The 26,642-nt window shown below is 37.4% G+C and overlaps 1 protein-coding gene across 1 annotated transcript in view; it reads right to left on the reverse strand.

Annotated features, from left to right (window-relative positions):
• LOC125649408 (WD repeat and HMG-box DNA-binding protein 1-like) overlaps window positions 1-26,642 on the reverse strand; it is a 39,336-nt gene that overhangs the window by 11,257 nt on the left and 1,437 nt on the right. The window contains exons 2-26 of the mRNA XM_048876944.2: window positions 24,006-24,117; window positions 23,292-23,443; window positions 22,977-23,085; window positions 22,383-22,480; window positions 22,229-22,274; window positions 21,930-22,022; window positions 20,518-20,624; window positions 19,428-19,512; window positions 19,287-19,334; window positions 18,988-19,144; window positions 16,648-16,790; window positions 12,411-12,595; window positions 11,533-11,614; window positions 10,529-10,694; window positions 9,383-9,494; window positions 9,164-9,272; window positions 8,611-8,672; window positions 6,875-6,989; window positions 6,582-6,713; window positions 6,085-6,284; window positions 5,760-5,860; window positions 3,679-3,764; window positions 3,424-3,552; window positions 1,635-1,711; window positions 1,370-1,505 (exon numbers count right to left, since the gene is read on the reverse strand). Coding sequence (XP_048732901.2) covers window positions 1,370-1,505; window positions 1,635-1,711; window positions 3,424-3,552; window positions 3,679-3,764; window positions 5,760-5,860; window positions 6,085-6,284; window positions 6,582-6,713; window positions 6,875-6,989; window positions 8,611-8,672; window positions 9,164-9,272; window positions 9,383-9,494; window positions 10,529-10,694; window positions 11,533-11,614; window positions 12,411-12,595; window positions 16,648-16,790; window positions 18,988-19,144; window positions 19,287-19,334; window positions 19,428-19,512; window positions 20,518-20,624; window positions 21,930-22,022; window positions 22,229-22,274; window positions 22,383-22,480; window positions 22,977-23,085; window positions 23,292-23,443; window positions 24,006-24,117 — 2,842 coding nt within the window. The remainder of the gene's footprint in view (window positions 1-1,369; window positions 1,506-1,634; window positions 1,712-3,423; window positions 3,553-3,678; window positions 3,765-5,759; window positions 5,861-6,084; window positions 6,285-6,581; window positions 6,714-6,874; window positions 6,990-8,610; window positions 8,673-9,163; window positions 9,273-9,382; window positions 9,495-10,528; window positions 10,695-11,532; window positions 11,615-12,410; window positions 12,596-16,647; window positions 16,791-18,987; window positions 19,145-19,286; window positions 19,335-19,427; window positions 19,513-20,517; window positions 20,625-21,929; window positions 22,023-22,228; window positions 22,275-22,382; window positions 22,481-22,976; window positions 23,086-23,291; window positions 23,444-24,005; window positions 24,118-26,642) is intronic.

Genomic DNA, 26,642 nt, shown 5'->3' on the forward strand with positions numbered 1-26,642 from the left:
GAATAAATGTTGTTTAAATCTGACATATAGGCTAAGCCCACTGCCCGATCCCATCAATTTATTGAATAAATGTTGTTTAAATCTGACATATAGGCTAAGCCTGCTGACCAAACCCATCAATTTATTGAATAAATGTTGTTTAAATAAAACAGCCTCTTTTACAGTGTATGTGCAATAACACAAGTAAAATATCTGGATTCTTCGGTTAAAAGATTAAACATGAATTTAACAAAGGGTCCAGAAGAATGTCTTAGATACAACATATGCTATATTGTTTTGAAACAAGAGGTACTGTGAGCAATGCTCACTAAGAATACCCCCTGCTTACCCCAATCTCCCAAAGGGTGTTGTTAATAGGTATAAATTACCTCTTTCCTGAGTGTATAAATATGGTATGCCTTTGTAGAAGAAAATGGAAGATAGTCTGAACACAAATCCATGGCATAAACCTATAATTTTGACCTTAAAAAAAAGGTCATGAATGTACACGACACATAGTCTCATGGTGATACACTCATGTGTTAAATATGGTATGCCTATGTCAAAGAACAAAGAAGTCATGGCCTTGACACGAATCCTTGCAAAAACCTTTAATTTTGACCTTGAAGTCAAGGTCATATGGAGGTCATGAAGATACATGACACATCGTCTCATGGTGATCCACCGGTGTGCCAAATATGGTATGCCTAAGTCAAAGAAAAAAGAAGTTATGGCCCGGACACGAATCTGCACAGACAGACAGACGGATGATCCGACGGACAGACAGACAGACAGGATGATTCCTATATACCCCCCCACCCCCGAACTTTGTTCGGGGGGTGGGTATAAAAAATATGTAGTAGTGATTCTTATATAAATGTTTATTTCAAATTAATATAAAGACTATAATTCTGTTCTTGAAAAAAAAAATTATGTTCTCCATTTTGATATGATTTTGATTTTATTCATGTGAGAGAGCGAGAGAGAACACATTTGGCCCTTCCTAGAAGTAAGAACCTCTATCCCAAAGATCAAGAAATTCACAAATTTGGTAGAAGCCTTCCTGCTTTACATGACTATGCACTTAGTTGTTTTTTTTTAACAGATGTGTGGTTTTTGAGATTTTTGAAAATTGGATAATTTTTGGCAGTTTTGGACCCACCTCTTAGGCCCCAGGGGTACAGGAGTCCTGAAATTTATAATTTAGGCCCCTTCAGACTTGTCTCAAAGACGCTTGATACCAAATTTGAAAAGAATTCGATGGTAGTTATCAAGAAGCTAAAAATGTTCAATTGTAAACGCATGATGGACACAGACCAAAAGCAATAGGTCACCTGAGTGACCCAGGTGACCTAGAGTGACTCAGGTGACCTAAAAACTGCAAACCAACCTGTCTTTCTTCTTTGGGAATTTTACGAAACCTCTCTGCTGCAGTTTGCACTAAGCTCTGATCATCTACCTCTGGAAATTCCTCCATTAGCTCAGATTTTGTCTCCTCAAACCACAAATCAAAGGCACTTTTAGACCTAGCATAAAGAATGTACCATTATACAAAGGAAATCTAAAATATCATTTTCAAGTTACCTTACAGTAAATACATTTATAAGTAGATGTATTTCAGTAGCATACTAGAACGTAAAATGTAAATAACTGACTTTTTCTGGGACTCCTCATTAATGCTCTCTTCTTTTGATGACTTCACAGCAGTTATCTTCCCCTGATTCTGAGGAGTCTGAAAATTGCAAGTGAATAAATTCAATAAAAACAACAGCACATCAATGTTAGGGCATTTATTTCTACCATAACAACTGAAGAAAACTATAACCAAAACATATTCAGTTCATATCACAAGCCTAAGGCCAGTTTTTTGATTTCTTGGATTATGGATTTTGTTTTTATATATATCGCATAATATTTTGAACCCAAGTTCACTTTTTCACTGCGATATAATGACACCCCCCCCCCCCCCCCCCCATAAAATATTGAACCCAGGGTTCATAATATTATGGCTACAATATACTGACCCTGGGTTCAATTATTCACAGTAAAATATTGACTCCCCTTAATGTTTTCAGATTTGGTAAGTGTATAGTTTGGGGAGGGGTTGATGTGAGGCGTTTCATTGGGTGGAAGGGTTTAAGACATAAGTTTTTCGTTCAACTTTTAGATATGACATGTGTAATGGTATATTTTGGCACAATGAAGAACCCTCACTGTTAGGTCTTGAGCACCATGCTTAAGTCAAAACCTGAGGCACTTCACATACAGCTGGTGATGTCTCCTTATGAATGAAAAATTCTCCAATGGGATGTAAACTCATATACGAAAATCCTTTTTTCACCATGGCAGTTTCAGCAGGTTGTAACTTTGATGATGCCAATTCTTCTCACCACAAAATGTTTCAGGAATTCTTTATGGGTTTCTATTGACCTAATCTAATTAGGGCTGTTCCAGAAATGATCAAATGGGGGGGTCGGGCGGCAAACGATATTTTTTTGTGTGGGTGGTCATATTTTTTCATATTTTAATCTGTCCGTGGTTGGACTGTTAAAAAAATATTTATTATGGGTAGTGGGTAGTTTCTATTGTTTTATTTTGTGCCACGTGGGTGTTGAGTTTTCAGAATATTTTTATTGTCGCTCTTGTCGTGTTGGTTACAAAACGTCGGAGGGAAAATTGAAAACGTGCTTTCGAAATGCTGCTTTCGAAATCGGAAGTAACATAGAACTATTCGAGTTGTCGCTCTTTGCAGCGCATAACTTTCCATTACGGCACTCTTCAAATTAGAGGTGCGTTTAGTAGGGTCCCTTTGGACGTGATGGTGGCGAACTCATTACAGTTTACAGTGCATCGATTTTGGGAATATTTTGAAACCAATAGGTATTCCGTTTTCTAATAAAAATAGGCAAACCTTAGTTGATTTATACGAGGGTACCGATGCGTTATATTTATCAGTCGGTGTGATGGTCATATAGAGGCCTCCGGGCGCGGGCTCCATTAGAAGACGAACGATTCGTGGAAAAACATCCATACCCATTTCATGATAATAGCATCGTTTGGACTCCCAGTCTTTCCAACATTCCCGCCATAGATGCCTTTGATTGTTGATGTGACATCGTTTCTTCAGAACTACTGTGATACAATGTCGCACAGGCATTACCGCGTCATTGACTAGAATGTTTGTCCCGAAAACCTCGCGAGATTTGTACCGTTTTCATTTTAAAAAATATTTTTGTGGTGGGTCTGGTTAGTTTTTTTTTTTATTAGATGGGTCATTGTAAAATGAGTTTATTAATTTGATGGGTCATGGGGTAATTTTTTATTTTTTTTTATGGGTGCTTGGTATATACAAAAGGTGCCTCCCGACCCCCCCATGTATTTATTTCTGGAATAGCCCTTACATAGTGTGCAGTAAAATAAGGGTCTGAGAAAATTGGCACCCACCCTTTTGACGGCCTTAACAGGCTTTGTGTTCTTCAGTGTGACTTGGCCAGAACTTGTCTGCTTTTTCTTGGACATTGAATCAAATACTTGTGTGCCTTTAGTCGGCTCTGGTTTCTGTGGAGTGAGAACCTGTTAAATAAAGGTAAATGTGTATAGTATCTGCTTAGAATAATTTTTCAGAGACATGATATTTCTGTGTTGCATGTGGAACAACATTAATACAATAAAACCTCATTATCATGACAACTTACACACCTTGAATGGATTAGATCTTCCCGATGAGCTGTACGACTGAGATAAAACTTCTGATCTGCCTTTAGGTTTCAAATTTAACAAAGGACCTAAACAAAGTACAGAACACTGATATAACAATATGTACATTTCCATATTCTTTTGTCTTTGAATAAACAAGGACATGGCCAAGTGGAGCATCTCCTCATTCAACAACAGTCTACAACATCAACAAAACATCGCAATTCAACAACAGTCTACAACATCAACAAAACATCGCAATTCACCTTTGAATTAGAACGCTTTGGCCGATAAGTATTGCGTTGTGTGACGACACAATTGAATCTGTAATACAATTGCGACATGCAACAGAAACTCTCATTGGTCCATATGTATAAGTCCGCCCAAATTCCTTTATATGGGAGTAGTCAGCATTTGAAAACATGATGGCCAGATGGAAACAAACTTCAAAGGAAGAAAGAGAAAAAGTTGTATTCTTGTGTTGTCTCATAAATTTGATATCAAATTTTTTTTTTTTTTTTTTACATATTTTCCTACTATACTTGTGTCCAAACATACCTTCAAATATTTATTAAAACCCCATACGACCCTAAAACTCAGCTTTTGATGATTTCGGTCGTTGACGTAGCCATGTTAGGTAGCCAGTCAATTCGAATCCCGGTTCATTTCCATACTCGCACAATAGCGTCTAGATGTGAACTAGTACCCCACAAATATTTTAGCTGAATATTTTAAATAATATATCATCTCAGTTTCATTAAATGATAATAATTCAAATAGCTAAACTAACGGCAATGCAGCTTTCATTAATCTGGGCCGGTCTCCGTCTCTGCCACACGAGTAGCATTTTCATTAATCAAGAGCTTATTTTACCTTTACAAAAACTATATTTTTTAATTTCTATTAATTATTCGTATTGATAATAAATGAAGAGTGAATACATACTTACAACCAATTTTATGAATAGATACCAATAGCAACAGAGTTCGAATTGACCGGCTACCTAACATGGCTACGTCAACAAACGAAATCATAATTATATATTATGAAGTTGCGAGTTTTCGGGTCGTGTGTGGCTTTAATGAATATTTGAAGGTATGTTTGGACACAAGTATAGTAGGAAAATATGTTTTTTTAGAGTGAATTTATGAGACATCAACACAAGAATACACCGATATCAGGCCTCAACCGTGCACAGCTTTTTGTGCCCCGTAAATCCAAGGTTTTTTATAAGAGGTGGATCTGTAACTCCCTGTTCCGTCACAATATTTTTTCAGAGAGCTACAGTTCTCCAGCTAGTAATTTTCTAGTCCGTCCATCTTATCTGATCACCTGAATTCGCTCGAGAAAGTGGGCGGGCTGTAATCGGCCAATGAAAACTCTTGTTGTAATACATCAAACATGTCATTCAAACTGTTCAATGGTCTCATTCAATTGTGTCGTCACACAACGCAATACTACATGTATATCGGGTAAAGTGTTCTAATTCAAAGGTGAATTGCGATAAATACGTCCTTGACCTTTGCCGTACAAATTAAGAGGCAATATCTCTCTCCTAACTAAACCTCAATTATACATAGCCATAACCGACCTTGACCTATGCCATCTCTTCCTTTCCAACTACAATGTACAGGGCTACCACATACCACAGATGTACTGTTTTGTAAATGCATTCATAAATTCATAAACATGTAGTGAAAGTGGACAATCTCCAAAAAGTTAATAAAGTTTCAATTTTCGAAGGATTGTGAAGGTCAGACATTTTTTCAGTACTAGAGATAACAGTTGTATTTTGTTAGGCACATTATGTCCTGCACTTCACTAAATGTTTGGCAATGCTATCTGAGATTAAGTATTGATTCATTTGACCAGTTGAGAGTTTGGCATTGTAAAATGTGTATTGATGTGAAGGAAAATCGGTTTTTCATTTTAACATGGCGGTAAAAGGGATGGCATTATAACAATCGAGAGTGTACGTCAAAGTGACACCATACAAGCATTGTTGGTTTGTTCAGTGATTTAAATTTTCCAATGGCACTTTGTGTGTCTGTATTGAACTATTCTGTTCAGTGATTAAAATTTACCACTAGCACTTTGTGTGTCGGTATTCTCTTGGTCAACTTCCACTTCATCTTCTTCCATTTCTTCATCTTCCTGAGTATGATTTTGATGATTAAGTAAAGTTCTGTTGAAACAAGATTATATTTACATTAGAATTTGCCCCTGTAGTGTGGACAAAGAACAAACTAAAATAAGGAAGTAACAAAAGAAATATAACAGATATATCCATTTAATCGTTTCCATGATACATGTATCAGCGCTATTTCTTACCGTATAATAGTACTTGGTTCTAATTCTAGAAATTCCTTGCTTTGCTCATCATAATCCTTAAAAAAAAACTTTCTTAACCTTTGACTTGTCTGAATCTCTTCCTGTTCCTCTTCCTCTTGTTCAGCTGACTTCCTCTGCACCACCTCACTGATTCGCTCCGCTAGCTGCATGTACTTCAGACGGCATGCATACTTGATGGCCAGTTGCAAAGTGTGTGGTTCTGCCATCATCTCGCACACTTCCAGCGCCCGGAACTCGCGGTCTGATCTTGCTGACAACTAGAATGGGGACTCATATTCAGAATCAAATGTTACAAAGAGAAAATTCAAGACAAGTATCTGACAAGAAAATAAAGATATTCCGAATCAAATGTAACAGAGAATTTAAACAAAGTAATTCACAACAAAAAAGTAAAGTTTCCACTATATGCAAACATGTCTGTAGAAAATCATATGAAATGTACATGTTCCATTTCTTATAAATGTATATATATAGCATCTCTATATCATTCATAAATCATACTAATTATTTAACCCAAAATTCCCCTTCCAAATGTACACATATACAGAACTCACAGCAAAGAGCTTCATTAAAGCCTCTTGGGACGGCTTAGCAAGTTCAGCAACTATTGCTGGGTCATATTCGTATCCAATGGAATTCCAAAACTGTAGATGGTTGCTAAGCAACTGTGTTCTGTGGAATATTTCCTACAATCAAATAAATCATGGTTAATCCATCTAATGATGAACAAGGAAGCATTTCAAGACATTGTTGGAAGCTATGGTCATAACAGTTGTTCAAGATAATGTACACAAGCTAATGAAAAATATGAAAACAGTAAACCTGACAAATTTTAACAATGTTGTACCTCATACTGACTCTTCTCTGTGCTGCTCTGACAGATGGAGATTTGAAAGGGTAAGATTGCTACTGCTGGTCGTGGGAGGACTGGGGGAAATCGTGACCCCTTACAGGGAATACACCTACAGTGAATAACACACCAGATTACACACAGAATCCAACACGGTGAGGTTACAGAAATAACTCCCCAAGTCTGAAGGAATACACCTACAGTGAATAACACACAGATAACACACAGAATCCAACACGGTGAGGTTACAGAAATAACTCCCCAAGTCTGAAGGAATACACCTACAGTGAATAACACACAGATAACACACAGAATCCAACACGGTGAGGTTACAGAAATAACTCCCCAAGTCTGAAGGAATTTTAGAGAAAGTTTAATACGACTATGAAGTAATGATGTTAAATCAGTTTCACTGCTTTGGAGGGAAGATAACTCTTCCATGCCTCTCACTCCTCTACTGATAAGAAAATGAATACAACACAAAGATCTCTCCGACCTTGAGCTTTAGTACAGCCCTATATCTGAAGGCCATTGCTGAACCTCTTCCTCACCACACAAGAAGTACTAAACTGGGTCAAGTAAATACAAAATGTACATGTATTCGTGAAAACCTAAGCCTCTGGTAGCAGACAATTCTACTCGCTACTTTAGCTGTACCACATCAAATGTTAATATCTCTATCACATCAAATGTTAATATCTCTATCACATCAAATGTTAATATCTATACAACATTAAATGTTAATATCTCTATCACATCAAATGTTAATATCTCAACATCAAATGTTAAGAAATCAGAATTCCTTGTGTTTCTCAACAAACTCTGTTAATACCTCTAATCTAAAGCATTCAATAATATAAAAAAAAAAACCGTAGACTAGACATCACAGGACAGGGTTTGAAACTAATTTGAAAACTTTGGTAGCCATGTGGGCTACTGAACCTTGCAATTATCGGGGCCCACAAATTTAGTCGCCCACTGACTAGAACACCTTTTATTTGAAAAGTATTTTCATGTTTTGCTATGCTGTTTGGTTTATACAACATGCAACCGGCAACAAACAATCGGGACCCTGTGACATTTGATGGCATTACAGAAATGAGTATCACAGTGAATACGATAAGACAAAAAGATAACGGGAGTTTGAAATCATGGAAGACCAAACGACCCCGACACGACACCTCATGCATGCAACGAGCATGTTTCCCAGCCATTTTCCCAAAGAAAAGGTATCAAGTATTAACTCACAATACGAATAACACCTGCTTCTGTGTTTTCTAGCTACAGTCGGTTGGTCTTCCATGATTTCAACAACTTCCGTTGTCTTTGTCTTATCGAAATCACCCTGATACTCATTTCTGTCTGTATTTTTTATTTCTTGGTTTCACTGACTCCATTCATAAATCGCCACATAGTCGGTAATTCAAAATTACTTAGATGCTTTGCAGAGAAGTGATTCTAAAAGTTAATTATGAAGAGCTTTGCAGATCTCAAACTTTTTCTGAAGAGAAAAAAAAACAAAAAACAACCCACCAAAATTATCTGACTAAATTGAAAAGCAAATATTTCGTAAATTTTCCAATTGCCATGTGGGCAACTTGAACTGTAATTTTAATTCACCCACTTGGAAATTTAGTCGTAAATGGCGAGTGAGCGACTGTTAATATCAAACCGTGTGACAAGGTAATAGTCTGATGTATTAATACATATATTGTATCTTTCAATTCACTTACCTCAGCTGTTGTGGGTTTTCATGTATGCTTACAATCCAGTAATTGTCAGACTTTCCTTTTGTCTGAAATATAAAGATCATACATGTAGGTATATATATATATATATATGTATATGTATATGTATATATATATATATATATACACACACTACATTATAATTTCACTTATGTCTGTTCTTTTGATGATTTATATTACGTTTATTATCTTATAAATGTGGATTTAAGAATGAATAATGGGATATATAATAACTTTATCATTACTACAGTAACTTGATCATAAGAGTTGGATCATGTCTCGTTGACAGGTACGGATCATCAGATCAAACTCGACGCTTTGCGTCTTGTGTGATCTGATAATCCGTGCCTGTCAACTCGACGTGATCCAACTCTTCAGATCAAGTTACTGTAGTAATTATACATGTAAAATTGACCTTTGCTTGCTATTTCCAACAATTACACATTTCAGTCATGTGATTTACTCTCCATCAGCTGAAAAATGATGGGAATTACCCATAATTCTTCTGGAAAAATGTCGCCATCACTGAGTAACTTACATGCGATTTGGTGTCAGCAACCTGCACCCAACTCATTCCAAACTTCCTGTTACACATTCTGACAATTCCTCTTGAATCCATGTAGAATGGAGTACCTTCAGCTGAGAACCTGAAAAACAAAGTCTTAATATAACGCAGTCCTTCACAACCTACTGGTGTCTGTCTATAATGAAGTCCTTCACAACCTACTGGTGTCTGTCTCGAGTGAATCAGTCTTACCCTATCCATGTCAGAGTACTGTGGCTGGACAGTGGGAGGGGCTGGTGATTAATCTGAGTAGCGCCCTCTACAGTCATCAAATGAACCCCCAGACATTGGTCTCCTGGCAATCCTATAAAATATGAGAAAAAGGCCCATGAACAACATTCCTTTGTATTTCCTTGCTGTTACAGAGATAACAACACTCCCCTGTATTTCCTTGCTGTTACAGAGATAACAACACTCCCCAGTATTTCCTTGCTGTTACAGAGATAACAACACCCCCCCTGTATTTCCTTGCTGTTATGGAGATACGCATTTGATATATTTCAGACTCCTTATTGTTACCTATACTAAGTCAAAATCCATGATTGGACAACTGTGCAATATCAAAATGTAAGTTTGTACATTATTTTCACAAACTCTAGACTTGCTGTCCTTGAGAAGATATTTAAACATTACTGTGGAAGCATTAGATTTTGTGGGGGTTAAATTTTAGTGGATTTCATGGATACTCCTATCCCAAGAATTCAAACCACAACAAAATACACAAAATATTTAATATTTCAATGTTCAGAAAATCATGAAATTATATCCCAACAAAACTAAATCTCAACAATCCATGAAAATTTAGCCCCAAAAATTCCTAGGATTCCACAGTACAAGATTTTCTTTAATATTCCTGTGCAAAACTTTGTACCCTTGGCAGCGGACCCATCACTGCCCTAGTAGCAATAAGTGCATCGTATAAGTTTGGAGGTTTCTAGCCCAGTGAATTTTTCCTACTTCACCTCATCCTATCTTTACTATATGTACAGTATTACTTAAAAACATTTTTTAATGGCCAATGTGTGCCCCTTCTATACTCAAGGAATGGTGTTGTGCTGAAGTTACCTCAAAGGTTCATAGAAAGAAAATGAAAATGACCATAAATGATAAGGCGACCTAACAACATATTTAGTGTTTTCCTATCCAACCTGTTGAACAGTGGGGCATGGTAATTGAGATATTTTTAAAAATGAAGTCTAGACATTTGTGAAGCTGCAAACACAAAATACAGTTCAAAGTTCACACTAAAGCTATTCAAGCACACTTATATTGAGTGTATTACTTATTTGGGTAAGTGTATTTTGAATTCCTGAAAGTGAGATAAAAAAAACAACTTACCCATTCCTCTGTGGTAAACTATTAGTAGTTGATTTGTGTGAGCAGAAAGACACACAATGGGGCCAGGGATAGAAAAGATATCCTTCTGTAGGCCTCCTAAAGAAAAGATCCGGACAACTCTATCTGACGTAGTAACTGCGATCCAGTCCTCACCAACTGTCACAGCCTAGTGGGACCAATAAAAGAAAACATTTTAGAATAATGTACTGTAGGGGGAGAAAATGCAACTTTGTGTTTATCTATATTTAATGTTACAGCAAATCTACTTTATACAGCCTCTGAATAAAACAAGAGCTGTTTGTGAAACACTATGCCCTTGTAGCAAAATAAATTGTAACCTTCAATGATGACCTTGATCTTTCAATCCAGTAAGTATGAAGTTACTTTCTTGTACAGTTCAATGGTTATAACAAAGGTTCAAGTAGAAAACAAAGAGAAAAGAGACAAATATCCCCCTGATACTCAATCTTGAGGGCTTAAAAAGATGCCATTTTGAAACACAGATGCCACTTCTTGTTCCGCTTGAGCCAACAAATAATGACAATTCCTTAACAGTTAATTTCTTTTTTAAATTGGTCAAGTGGTTACAAAGCAAAGACTTCTACAAAGGATTTGATGATGATAAAGACAACAATGAAAATAACTACCAAGTGATGGTAATAGTAGCTATGTGATAGCAACAGTTGCCAAGTGATGGTAATAGTAGCTATGTGATAGCAACAGTTGCCAAGTGATGGTAATAGTAGCTATGTGATAGCAACAGCTGCCAAGTGATGGCAATAGAATGTGTACATGATTGAGGTGGGCCAAAAGCTTCAACCTCAGTCTGTGGATGGCTAAACAGACAGACACACAGGTCAACAACTTCATGCCTAGTCAGTAAGCCAGAGGCAGACAACCTGATTGTTGACAGTAAAAATGTGCCTATCAGTAAGCCAGAGATAGGTTACTGATTGTTGACAGTAAAAATGCAGTGTGATAAACAGTTTTTTTTTATTATTAACCTCTATTTCTTCCCCATCGTCCATTGGAATGGTCCACTCCTTCGAATTATCCCAGGATCCAAAATGCATACACGTCAATTTACTGAAAAAGATATATGTGGAAAAAATAAATATACAAGAGCTCTGAAAGGTTGGGCATATCCCCTCGCAAAGAGTGTCTATAAGCTTTTTAAACGAAATCTTGTAGTGACCTTTAACCCCAAAATCAAGAAAGTTCTTCCTCTCTTGCAACAATGTACATGTGAAGTATCAAATCATTTGTGCAAAAAAGGTGGCATCTAGAGTGCCTACAAACTTTCTCTATGAAGTCCCTTAGTGACCATGAACTTTTATCTTTTCATCAAAAAATCAATTGGGTTCTTCCTCTCTTGATAAGTATCAAATCAATCAAACATAAAATGTGGCCTGTAGGTGTCTACAAGATCCTGTAGTGACCTTGACCTTTGAACCCAAAATCAAAAGAGTTCTTCTTCTCAATAACAAAACTACCTGTGAAATATCAAATCAATCAAGCAAAAAAATGTGGCCTGTAGAGTGTCTACTAGCTCAGTTTACACACACACACTTTCAACCACACAATTATCTCCCCTCTCACAATAAATTACGAAGGGATGATTACACGTACTCCAATGATTACTTCTTAATTGCAAGAAATTTATTCACATGAACATGAAATTTTCCAAGACATTAAACATGACTTCATACATTATAATAGAAAATACCTTTCATTTCTTCTGTCTGAAATTGACACTTTTAAACACAGCAAAAAATTATCATTTTCATAGGGAGCAAAATATAGTACATTCCTGTTATAACATGGCGGTGATCTAATGAAGCGATTGAACAGTTACACCTGAAGTTTTTGTTACATAACAAACCTTGGTCCTGTTTCGTCCCCTGGGGAGGCTAGAACCACAGCCTCCGTGGAAATGTCAGCCATTGTGTACCCGGCTGAGTTTGTCAGGTGCATGGCGTGGTGGACAGCCGAGTTATGAAACTCTATGTCTATAGATTCCTCTTCCTCTGTGTTAAATTGTTTAATGATGCCCACAGCATTCCACATCTACAGATAGACAACAGTTATACACACACAGTGTTCCACATCTACAGAGATAGACAATAGTTATACACACACAGTGTTCCACATCTACAGATAGACAACAGTTATACACACACAGTGTTCCACATCTACAGATAGACAACAGTTATACACACACAGTGTTCCACATCTACAGATAGACAACAGTTATACACACACAGTGTTCCACATCTACAGATAGACAACAGTTATACACACACAGTGTTCCACATCTACAGAGATAGACAACAGTTATACACACACAGTGTTCCACATCTACAGATAGACAACAGTTATACACACACAGTGTTCCACATCTACAGATAGACAACAGTTATACACACACAGTGTTCCACATCTACAGATAGACAACAGTTATACACACACAGTGTTCCACATCTACAGATAGACAACAGTTATACACACACAGTGTTCCACATCTACAGATAGACAACAGTTATACACACACAGTGTTCCACATCTACAGATAGACAACAGTTATACACACACAGTGTTCCACATCTACAGATAGACAACAGTTATACACACACAGTGTTCCACATCTACAGATAGACAACAGTTATACACACACAGTGTTCCACATCTACAGATAGACAACAGTTATACACACACAGTGTTCCACATCTACAGATAGACAACAGTTATACACACACAGTGATCCACATCTACAGATAGACAACAGTTATACACACACAGTGTTCCACATCTACAGATAGACAACAGTTATACACACACAGTGATCCACATCTACAGATAGACAACAGTTATACACACACAGTGTTCCACATCTACAGATAGACAACAGTTATACACACACAGTGTTCCACATCTACAGAGATAGACAATAGTTATACACACACAGTGTTCCACATCTACAGATAGACAACAGTTATACACACACAGTGTTCCACATCTACAGAGATAGACAACAGTTATACACACACACAGTGTTCCACATCTACAGAGATAGACAACAGTTATACACACACAGTGTTCCACATCTACAGATAGACAACAGTTATACACACACAGTGTTCCACATCTACAGAGATAGACAACAGTTATACACACACAGTGTTCCACATCTACAGAGATAGACAACAGTTATACACACACAGTGTTCCACATCTACAGATAGACAACAGTTATACACACACAGTGTTCCACATCTACAGATAGACAACAGTTATATACACACACAGTGTTCCACATCTACAGATAGACAATAGTTATACACACACAGTGTTCCACATCTACAGATAGACAACAGTTATACACACACAGTGTTCCACATCTACAGAGATAGACAACAGTTATACACACACAGTGTTCCACATCTACAGATAGACAACAGTTATACACACACAGTGTTCCACATCTACAGAGATAGACAACAGTTATACACACACAGTGTTCCACATCTACAGATAGACAACAGTTATACACACACAGTGATCCACATCTACAGATAGACAACAGTTATATACACACACAGTGTTCCACATCTACAGAGATAGACAACAGTTATACACACACAGTGTTCCACATCTACAGATAGACAACAGTTATACACACACAGTGTTCCACATCTACAGATAGACAACAGTTATACACACACAGTGTTCCACATCTACAGATAGACAACAGTTATACACACACAGTGTTCCACATCTACAGATAGACAACAGTTATACACACACAGTGTTCCACATCTACAGATAGACAACAGTTATACACACACAGTGTTCCACATCTACAGATAGACAACAGTTATACACACACAGTGTTCCACATCTACAGAGATAGACAACAGTTATACACACACAGTGTTCCACATCTACAGATAGACAACAGTTATACACACAGTGTTCCACATCTACAGATAGACAACAGTTATACACACACAGTGTTCCACATCTACAGATAGACAACAGTTATACACACACAGTGTTCCACATCTACAGAGATAGAGAATAGTTATACACACACAGTGCTCCACATCTACAGATAGACAACAGTTATACACACACAGTGTTCCACATCTACAGATAGACAACAGTTATACACACACAGTGTTCCACATCTACAGAGATAGACAATAGTTATACACACACAGTGTTCCACATCTACAGAGATAGAGAATAGTTATACACACACACACACACAGTGTTCCACATCTACAGATAGACAACAGTTATACACACACAGTGATCCACATCTACAGATAGACAACAGTTATACACACACAGTGATCCACATCTACAGATAGACAACAGTTATATACACACACAGTGTTCCACATCTACAGATAGACAACAGTTATACACACACAGTGTTCCACATCTACAGATAGACAACAGTTATACACACACAGTGTTCCACATCTACAGATAGACAACAGTTATACACACACAGTGTTCCACATCTACAGATAGACAACAGTTATACACACACAGTGTTCCACATCTACAGATAGACAACAGTTATACACACACAGTGTTCCACATCTACAGAGATAGACAACAGTTATACACACACAGTGTTCCACATCTACAGAGATAGACAACAGTTATACACACACAGTGTTCCACATCTACAGATAGACAACAGTTATACACACACAGTGTTCCACATCTACAGATAGACAACAGTTATACACACACAGTGTTCCACATCTACAGATAGACAACAGTTATACACACACAGTGTTCCACATCTACAGATAGACAACAGTTATACACACACAGTGTTCCACATCTACAGATAGACAACAGTTATACACACACAGTGTTCCACATCTACAGATAGACAACAGTTATACACACACAGTGTTCCACATCTACAGAGATAGACAACAGTTATACACACACAGCGTTCCACATCTACAGATAGACAACAGTTATACACACACAGTGTTCCACATCTACAGATAGACAACAGTTATACACACACAGTGTTCCACATCTACAGATAGACAACAGTTATACACACACAGTGTTCCACATCTACAGATAGACAACAGTTATACACACACAGTGTTCCACATCTACAGATAGACAACAGTTATACACACACAGTGTTCCACATCTACAGAGATAGAGAATAGTTATACACACACACACACAGTGTTCCACATCTACAGATAGACAACAGTTATACACACACAGTGTTCCACATCTACAGATAGACAACAGTTATACACACACAGTGTTCCACATCTACAGATAGACAACAGTTATACACACACAGTGTTCCACATCTACAGAGATAGACAACAGTTATACACACACAGTGATCCACATCTACAGATAGACAACAGTTATATACACACACAGTGTTCCACATCTACAGATAGACAACAGTTATACACACACAGTGTTCCACATCTACAGATAGACAACAGTTATACACACACAGTGTTCCACATCTACAGATAGACAACAGTTATACACACACAGTGTTCCACATCTACAGATAGACAACAGTTATACACACACAGTGTTCCACATCTACAGAGATAGACAACAGTTATACACACACAGTGTTCCACATCTACAGATAGACAACAGTTATACACACACAGTGTTCCACATCTACAGATAGACAACAGTTATACACACACAGTGTTCCACATCTACAGATAGACAACAGTTATACACACACAGTGTTCCACATCTACAGAGATAGACAACAGTTATACACACATATACAGTAAAGAATCCACCTATGAAGATGTCGACATCAAAGTTATTGCAGCACAATATACAGTGTTCCCTCTGAGTGGGAAATCAGTCCTGTTCAAAATGTACTAAATTTAAAACAAGTCATTTACAGAGTTACTTTCCTTATCAATGCTACTTTACTTTAAAGAATATAAAATATTAGTAGATTAAAAGATAACACATTTTCTGTGTAAGTAAAACGACATTTCTCTCTCTTTAAATTACATATAATTTGAGGTTTATGCTAATTTGATTGATGGCACTACATTTGTAACAATCATCTAATATACTAGCCATAAATCTGCTGGACAGATGGACAGGGGTGGATCCCGACTGGAACGCAGGCTGTGGGCGTGTAGGTGTAAACCCTGGCCTCTCTATCACCGTGGGAGCTGGGAGCACTGGCTGAACTTCACCATTCTCCGATTCCAAGTCATCTAAACAAAAACAAAAAAAATGGCTTGGTGTTCTTATTTGTTTCACTCCGACAAAAAAAAAAAAAAAATAAAAATCATAACACAAACACATGAAATAGACTGTGAAGTTCCTTCAAATGGCTGTAAAATTGATCTCCCTAACACCTGTCAATTAAGAACCATGCAATAAATACTGAAATGTCAGACCAGGTGACAAGTATGACTACCGGCTGTAACCAATAAATTACAAGCATAAATGAACATGAACACGTTTAATATAAGGTTCTTCATCATGTTCATAAATACGTCAATATAAGGTTCTTCATCATGTTCATAAATACGTCAATATAAGGTTCTTCATCATGTTCATAAATACGTCAATATAAGGTTTTACATCATGTTCATAAATACGTCAATATAAGGTTCTTCATCATGTTCATAAATACGTCAATATAAGGTTCTTCATCATGTTCATAAATACGTCAATATAAGGTTCTTCATCATGTTCATAAATACGTCAATATAAGGTTCTTCATCATGTTCATAAATACGTTCATAAATACGTCAATATAAGGTTCTTCATCATGTTCATAAATACGTCAATATAAGGTTCTTCATCATGTTCATAAATACGTCAATATAAGGTTCTTCATCATGTTCATAAATACGTCAATATAAGGTTCTTCATCATGTTCATAAATACGTCAATATAAGGTTCTTCATCATGTTCATAAATACGTCAATATAAGGTTCTTCATCATGTTCATAAATACGTCAATATAAGGTTCTTCTGCATTGTAGTGTTTAAGGATAAAATATCTAATTTTGTCTGTATAAATGGTATCAAATCAATGGAAGCATAGGACAATTAGTGTTTGTTTCTGAACTACCCCCCCCCCCCCCCCCTATCTGAATACTTATTGAATGTACTTGCATACATGTTGATCAGCGTGCAGGTCGGTGACCATTTTTTGAAGAAAGTTTTAGGAATTTGACATTAACCCTCTTGTAAGTAAAAACTGAATTTTTTTAATCATGAATTGTCCGTCAACTCAATACAGCACATGTTTTTTTCTTTGTTGTTTACATTTTCTGAATATCGATCTCAATCTTTATTACTGGTAACCTCTTGTTAGATTCTGTAAGCTACGATATTTAACATCTAGAAGTGCTAGGGCACTTTAATATTGCCTCTACGATATTTACCATCTAGAAGTGCTAGGGCACTTTAATATTACCTCTACGATATTTAACATTTAGAAGTGATAGGGAACATATTGGCTCTATAAGCTACAATATTTACCATCTAGAAGTCACGGTAAGGATCTGTAAGCTATCAACAGTTTAAGGACAATGATTGGATCTATATATTATATATCATGAGCAGTTTCAGGGCACTGATTGGCTCTGTAAGTTATGATATATATATAGATAGATAATGTAGATATAGATAAATAATTCCAATGTTATTTATTACAATTGTTTTGATTGGACAAAAATAAAGCTGAACAAGAGTTTATACATCAATAAATCCGAAAACGCGATGTATTCATATATGCCTGAAAACAAATAACATAATGCGGGGAAACTATTCAAATTTTTGCAATTGTTAATAAAGTGAATCAATTGGAATTATAAGAATCAAACATTCTTTTTGAAGAATTTATCGATGTGTAAACTCCGGACATTTTACTCACAAACTTAACATAACATTTTATTCAGTTTGTGAGTAAAATGTCCGGAGTTTACACATCAATAAATTCTTCAAAAAGAATGTTTAATCCTATAATAAACATGACTGAAGAAGACCGGTAACCCGGTCGAAATATTTCTAGAAAGTGTTTAGAGTATTTTTTTTTATTTTACTTCAAAAAAAGAGACTTTTATATATAAATACTATCAAGAGGTTTTAGGGAACTGGTTGGCTGTTTAAGTTATGTTATTCTGTACATCAGTGAGCAGTGTTAGGGCACTGATTGGATCTGTAAGTTATGTTATTCTGTACATCAGTGTTAGGGTACTGATTGGATCTGTAAGCTATGTTATTCTGTACATCAGTGTTAGGGTACTGATTAGATCTGTAAGTTATGTTATTCTGTACATCAGTGAGCAGTGTTAGGGCACTGGTTGGATCTGTAAGCTACAGTATTTACCATCAAGAGGTTTTAGGGCACTGGTTGGCTCTTTACTAATATGATCTGTAAGTTTTGATATTTACCTTCAAGAGGTTTAAGGGCACTGATTGGTGCCAAGTCATTGCTGTCTTCATTGACGTCCTCTGCTTTGCCCTGATCATCTGTGGCCTGGACTAAATCAGCATCATCATCATCTTCAAAGATCCCTATTGTCTCTTTCACTCGCATTTCACCTACAGGCTGGGAAGAGAAACACTACTTCATCAGATTTACATTTAAAACAAATCACTGGTGAATAACTTAGCAATACATTTTTCAATACACTTGTCCATACCCATTACCGATTTAAAGCTCATTTTATCAGTACTCACTTACAACTTACCTGGTTTCCACCTTTAAGTTCAATTTCACTTAGAAGTCCCAACTGACCCTGTATGAAAATAAAGTCGAGCTCTCATTAATTTGTTCAATCTGTATGTACTATGAAAGACGCATTGAGAAATTTCATTCATGATTTGCTTACTTCTCCATCACAGAATGCAATTTCTGTTGGGTTGTTTGGAGTCCATGACAAAGACACAATAGACAGACCACTCTCGTGTTTAAACCTAAAATTTAACGTACGTTTCATTTCCAGCAAATATTCACAGGAAAACAATTATTAGCAAAATGACAAGGCAATGATTCTTAAATTTTGTTTACATTCAAACAAATCATGGCTTAATAACTGCATCTAGCAAAACAGATGTATCTATTTTCTTTTATGAAGACTGTTTTTTCTGAAAAAAAATAATCTTGTATCATCTTTAAAAATATCTTTTGATTCTTTCGATTCCCTCATCTGACTATATTTAAAATAAGAATAGGATGGAAGACAAATTTGTATTTTTCTTGAAGAAGTTTTTGAAAAACACTCCAAATGGGTTCTAGAGGATATAATGGTATAGATGCTTACAAACTTCATACTCTGGATGAATCAGTACGAAAACTTCTGATGTAAGAAAATGCAAATAAAAAGGTGAGATTTATTTCAGTTGGCTGGGCAAGAGCAAACAAAAAATTCTTTATGAAGCTTTATGCACTGCATAAAGAAGAATCCCAGTAAAAGTGTGTGTTTTCATCATGAAATAAAAAAAAAAAAAAAAATACCTGCACTTTATTGAAAAACAGGAACTTTATACTCTTGTCTAATTGAGGCGTACTGAGACTGAAATTATCCTTACAAAAGAAGGAATGTGATTCATATATTTTTTTGCACTTGGAGTGATTTATATATCTTTTTATGTCTCAATGAATTCTAATCTTTTAATGTAACACACCACCATTAAACAAAAAGAATTTTCCCACTAGTAACAGGATTTTTAATTTTATAAATGCATTGCACACGGTTCAGACATACAAGGAGGGTAGTTCAAAATTTTATATTGGTAGAGTGGTTTGTACCCTACAATGGACCAATGGACTATGGAAGATTTTTTTTTTTTTACAAATACTGTTAAAGAATATCATATTCTAAATGTCCAAAAAGTAATTCTGAATAATATGAAGCGGGTCTTTAATCTAGTTTTAAAGAATTATAAAACTTTGAAACAATTTGTATAGCCCTTTCATACCTATCTACACAGGCGTTAGTTTTAAGATTATACACCAAAATGTGTCCATCATAGCATCCCGCAGCCAGGTAATCCCCATCAGCAGAAACATCCAACACTGAGTAAACCTACAAACAAAAGAGTATACAGACATCATATACTCGAGTACACCTACAAACAAAACAGTATATACACATCATATACTCGAGTACACCTGCAAACAAAACAGTATATACACATCATATACTCGAGTACACCTGCAAAGAAAACAGTATATAAACATCATATACTCGAGTACACCTGCAAACAAAACCAGCGATTTTTTCCCCTTATATAACTGGTACCGATAAACGGTACCATTCCCAATGCCAAAAACCGTTGATTTTTCCCAATTTTGAGACTAAAAATTCCCAACTTACTTTCCGAAAAATAGACCGCTGACATCGTAATTTACTTAGTCTGAAACGTTGTACAAGTTAACTAAAATGTTCACTTCCGGTATTAAATCGAAAGTACAGATCATGGCAGTGCGCGTGTTTTTGTAGAGCTACAGCGATTCTAAAACAAGCCTACAGCGATTCCTTATGTCTCACAATAGCAAATATTACCGTAAAAAGTTTGTAAAGAGATGAATAGTTCTTGTTTTGTTCTCTTTTTTTCTTTTCTTTAAGTTAAAATCATTTGCTGAAACATCTGTAGAAAATTCCCAATTTGTTCGATTTTGACGCTATTTTTCCCAATCGAATGGGTACCAGTACCAGTAGGTAGAAAAAAATCGCTGCAAAACAGTATATACACATCATATAATCAAGTACACCTACAAACAAAACAGTATATAGACATCATATACTTGAGTACATCTACAAACAAAACAGTATATAGACATCATATACTCGAGTACACCTGCAAACAAAACAGTATATACACATCATATACTCGAGTACACCTACAAACAAAACAGTATATACACATCATATACTCGAGTACACCTACAAACAAAACAGTATATAGACATCATATACTCGAGTACACCTGCACACAAAACAGTATATACATATCATATACTGAGTACACCTACAAACAAAACAGTATATAGACATCATATACTCGAGTACACCTGCAAACAAAACAGTATACAGACATCATATACTCGAGTACACCTACACACAAAACAGTATATATATAAATATCATATACTTGAATGCTACTTAACTATTAATACACACTATATACAGGATACATCTTTTTGCGATTCTCAAGGTCACTTGTGTGTCTTGTTATGTTGAAATTGAAACCAAATCAATGAAAACACTTACATTGTATTAACCTGGATTAAGCAAGTTGTTAAATAAAATCACTTGAATTCCAAACTGTGCACTATTTTCTGTATTGAATTCATTTCAGTGTCATTTAAATGAATTGGGGCTACTCACCCCAGAAAACCGACTGTCCTCTAGAGACCCACATTTCGTCCAGGAGGCTCGTTCATAGATCTGGATTTCGGTCTCCATGGGAACATACAGGAACTGAAATTTCAATCTCTGTATTCTTTAACCTTATACAATAATCTACCTGTGTGTGTTTATGTGTGACATAATTTCCATATTCATATATGAAAGTTTGATGGACATGTTCTTGATACCTGTAGTAAAATGTAATGTTCAAACATCATTAGGAGTGAAAATTAAGCACTTAGCTTTCTTCTAGGTCTTCTATAGACAAATATTCTTACCTTTCCATCTTTTTGCCAACACAGTCTGCACAATCCTTTGGTCAAACTGTTTCATGAAAAAAATAATTATAAAAATTGTACACACACACAAAAAAATATTCTGATAATTAAAATATAATTGTAAAAAATGCCCAGCCATGACATCCAATTATACCTAACATCACTGAACTTTGGAAGGATTTGCAACTTCTTGACCTTTTCTTGATTTTCCACACTCCACACGTTCACACAACCATCACAACTGGATGAGGCCTATAAAGAGCAGTGCAGTACAATGCCAAACAATTCCTCCCGGTACATCATTCTTCTGCTCTTAATTTTCAACAAAATTCATACATCAATCTGAATTTCCTTAAATAAAATGCAAAATGAAACCCATGGGCCACATCACTCATGTGAGCAGCAATTCCTAGTAATAAACAAGCTTGAGTAAACCTATCATTACACAGGCAGGTTGGTTCAGATTTTTTCCCCCCAAGGTAACGACTAAAAATTCATTAATTATCACAAGCCCTAGTAGAAGAGTATGACCTTTCATATTAACAAATTTCATCTTAGGATGCTTTTTGTCAAGTTTGATTGAAAATGGCCCAGTGGTTCTGGAGAAGAAGATGAAAATGTGAAAACTTTATGCCGACGACACTAAACAACGGAAAATTTTGATCAGAAAAGCTCACTTGAGCCTTTGGCTAAGGTGAGCTAAAAAATGAGACACAGAAGTGAAACAAGAATCCTTAATCACACTTACCAGATATTCTTCTTTAGGGTCCAAAGCTAAACTCAAAACAGGGGCTTCATGTCCTACACACTTTTTAGTGTCCCCTGTAGCAATGTTGACAATTTTGATTGTGAAGTCACTGGAATATAACAAATTTAATTCTTTTTAATGATGTTACGAAAAAGTGAAGAAAATTTCACACTTCCATGTTTTATATCTAAAGTACAAAGGTCTTTTATTCAAAGTATGTACTTCCTTGTCAATCAAAACAGGGGAACTGAGAACATTCTTTAATTTCTTATCCACAAATGACACTTGAATGCTGGATCTTCTTTGTACATGTACCTAGATCCAGCTATCAGAGTTGTTCCCGCTTGGTTTAGACACATGTGGTTTACAGGGGCAGTAAATCTTGCCACAATGCCATCAGTAGAACCCTCGGGAAAAGTAAATGCCTGCACTGTGTTCGTGTCGGTGGCAACATAAAATTTACTATTCTGCAAATATAAAAAAAGATCAATCATTCTGTAGTTACAATTTGACAAATTCTTCTTAAAAACAAGAGGCCCATAGGCCATATCACTCACTTGAGTCACCATGGCCCACATTCAAAGATTTTCCCCTCTATATCTGCATGTAAAACTTTGATCCCCTACTGTGGCCCTAAACTACCCTCAAGGGCCATGCTTTTAACAAACTTGAATCTGCACCATGTAATGAAGCTGCCATGTAAATGTGAACTTTTCTCGCCTAGTTGTTTTTGAGAAGACTTTTAAATGACCCCTCCATATCTTTGCATTTTTGTGATTATCTCCCCTTTGAAGAGGGGATGGCTTCATTTGAACAAACTTGAATCTTAAACTGATTCTAGTGAAAACTGCTGAATTAGTGTAAAGTACCCTATTGTAAGAAGACCCTGTCTCTAGTGAAAACTACTGAATTAGTGTAAAATACCTTAATGACAGAAGGTCCTGTCTCTAGTGAAAGCTACTGAATGAGTGTAAAATACCTTAATGACAGAAGGTCCTGTCTCTAGAGAAAACTGCTGAAGTAAAATACCTTGAATGTAACGCAGAAGGCCCGGTCTCCAGTGCGATGGGAGATGGCGTCATCGTCTTCTGCTCCTTCCCAGATTCTCACATCTCCATCTGATCCACAGGTCAGAATATATCTTATGAAATGTGAAGAAAATAATTTTGCATTTACTTTAAAATTTCCACATAAATCAATATATACTGTATTTTAACATAAAACATTCAAAATGTTCAATGACAAAAACCTTCAATACCTTTTCATTATACAATGAGGAAATACCTAATGCGATACCTGAATTTTGCAAAGGAGTAAAACTGAGTCATTAAAATTGAGAGGGTGGTAGTACCAATAAATTGATAGAATAAAGAGAGTGTCACACTCTAAAAAGTGGGGAGAGCAAGAGAGAGAAGAAGGTAAAAAGTGGAGAGGGCAAGAGGGAGGAAGAGAGAGTAAAAAGTGGAGAGAGTAAGAGAGAGGAGAAGAAGGTAAAAAGTGGAGAGGGCAAGAGAGAGGAGAGAGTAAAAAGTGGGAAGGGCAAGAGAGAGGAGAGAGTAAAAAGTGGGAAGGACAAGAGGGAGGAGGAGAGAGTAAAAAGTGGGGTAGGCAAGAGAGAAGAGAGAGTAAAAGTGGGAAGGGCAAGAAGGAGGAGGAGAGAGTAAAAAGTGGGGAGGGCAAGAGAGAGGAGGAGAGAGAGTAAAAAGTGGGGAGGGCAAGAGAGAGGAGGAGGAGAGAGTAAAAAGTGGGGAGGGCAGGAGGGAGGAGGAGAGAGAGCAAAAAGTGGGGAGGGCAAGAGAGAGGAGGAGAGAGTAAAAAGTGGGGAGGGCAAGAGAGAGGAGGAGAGAGAGTAAAAAGTGGGGAGGGCAAGAGAGAGGAGGAGAGAGAGTAAAAAGTGGGGAGGGCAAGAGAGAGGAGGAGGAGAGAGTAAAAAGTGGGGAGGGCAGGAGGGAGGAGGAGAGAGAGTAAAAAGTGGGGAGGGCAGGAGGGAGGAGGAGAGAGAGTAAAAAGTGGGGAGGGCAAGAGAGAGGAGGAGAGAGAGCAAAAAGTGGGGAGAGCAAGAGGGAGGAGGAGAGAGTAAAAAGTAGGGAGGGCAAGAGAGAGGAGGAGAGAGTAAAAAGTGGGGAGGGCAAGAGAGAGGAGGAGAGAGTTAAAAGTGGGGAGGGCAAGAGGGAAGAGGAGAGAGAGTAAAAAGTGGGGAGGGCAGGAGGGAGGAGGAGATGGGGTAAAATGTGGGGAGGACAAGAGAGGAGAGAGCAAAAAGTGGAGAGGGCAAGAGAGAGGAGGAGAGAGTAAAAATGGGAAGGGCAAGAGAGAGCAGGAGAAAGTAAACAGTGGGAAGGACAAGAGAGAGGAGAGAGTAAAAAGTGGGGAGGGCAAGAGGGGAGAGGAGAGTAAAAAGTGGGGTAGGGAAGAGAGAGTAGAGTAAAAAGTGTGGAGGGCAAGAGGGAGGAGGAGAGAGAGAGAGAGTAAAAAGTGGGGAGGACAGGAGGGAGGAGGAGAGAGAGTAAAAATGGGGAGGGCAAGAGAGAGGAGAAGAGAGTAAAAAGTGGGGAGGGCAAGAGAGAGGAGGAGAGAGAGCAAAAAGTGGGGAGAGCAAGAGGGAGGAGGAGAGAGTAAAAAGTAGGGAGGGCAAGAGAGAGGAGGAGAGAGTAAAAAGTGGGGAGGGCAAGAGAGAGGAGGAGAGAGTTAAAAGTGAGGAGGGCAAGAAAAAGGAGGAGAGAGTAAAAAGTGGGGAGGGCAAGAGGGAAGAGGAGAGAGAGTAAAAAGTGGGGAGGGCAGGAGGGAGGAGGAGATGGAGTAAAATGTGGGGAGGACAAGAGAGGAGAGAGCAAAAAGTGGAGAGGGCAAGAGAGAGGAGGAGAGAGTAAAAATGGGAAGGGCAAGAGAGAGCAGGAGAAAGTAAACAGTGGGAAGGACAAGAGAGAGGAGAGAGTAAAAAGTGGGGAGGGCAAGAGGGGAGAGGAGAGTAAAAAGTGGGGTAGGGAAGAGAGAGTAGAGTAAAGTGTGGAGGGCAAGAGGGAGGAGGAGAGAGAGAGAGTAAAAAGTGGGGAGGACAGGAGGGAGGAGGAGAGAGAGTAAAAATGGGGAGGGTAAGAGAGAGGAGGAGAGAGTAAAAAGTGAGGAGGGTAAGAGAAAGGAGGAGAGAGTAAAAAGTGGGGAGCGCAGGAGGGAGGAGGAGAGAGAGTAAAAAGTGGGGAGGAGAGAGAGAGAGTAAAAAGTGGGGAGGGCAAGAGAGAGGAGGAAAGAGTAAAAAGTGGGGAGGGCACGAAAGAGTATGAGAGAGTAAAAAGTGGGGAGGGCAAGAGGGAGGAGGAGAGAGTAAAAAATGAGGAGGGCAAGAGAAATGAGGAGAGAGTAAAAAGTGGGGAGGGCAAGAGAGGAGGAGAGAGTAAAAAATGGGGAGGGCAAGAGGGAGGAGGAGAAAGTAAAAAGTGGGAAGGGCAAAAGGGAGGAGGAAAGAGAGTAAAAAGTGAGGAGGAGGAGAGAGAGAGAGTAAAAAGTGGGGAGGGCAAGAGAGAGAAGGAGAGAGTAAAAAGTGTGGAGGGCAAGAGGGAGGAGGAGAGAGTAAAAAGTGGGGAGGGCAAGAGAGAGAAGAGAGTAAAAAGTGGGGAGGGCAAGAGGAAGGAGGAGAGATTAAAAAGTGGAGAGGGCAAGAGAGAGGAG

Source organism: Ostrea edulis, chromosome 5 (genome assembly GCF_947568905.1).
Source record: "Ostrea edulis chromosome 5, xbOstEdul1.1, whole genome shotgun sequence".
Lineage (NCBI taxonomy): Eukaryota > Metazoa > Mollusca > Bivalvia > Ostreida > Ostreidae > Ostrea > Ostrea edulis.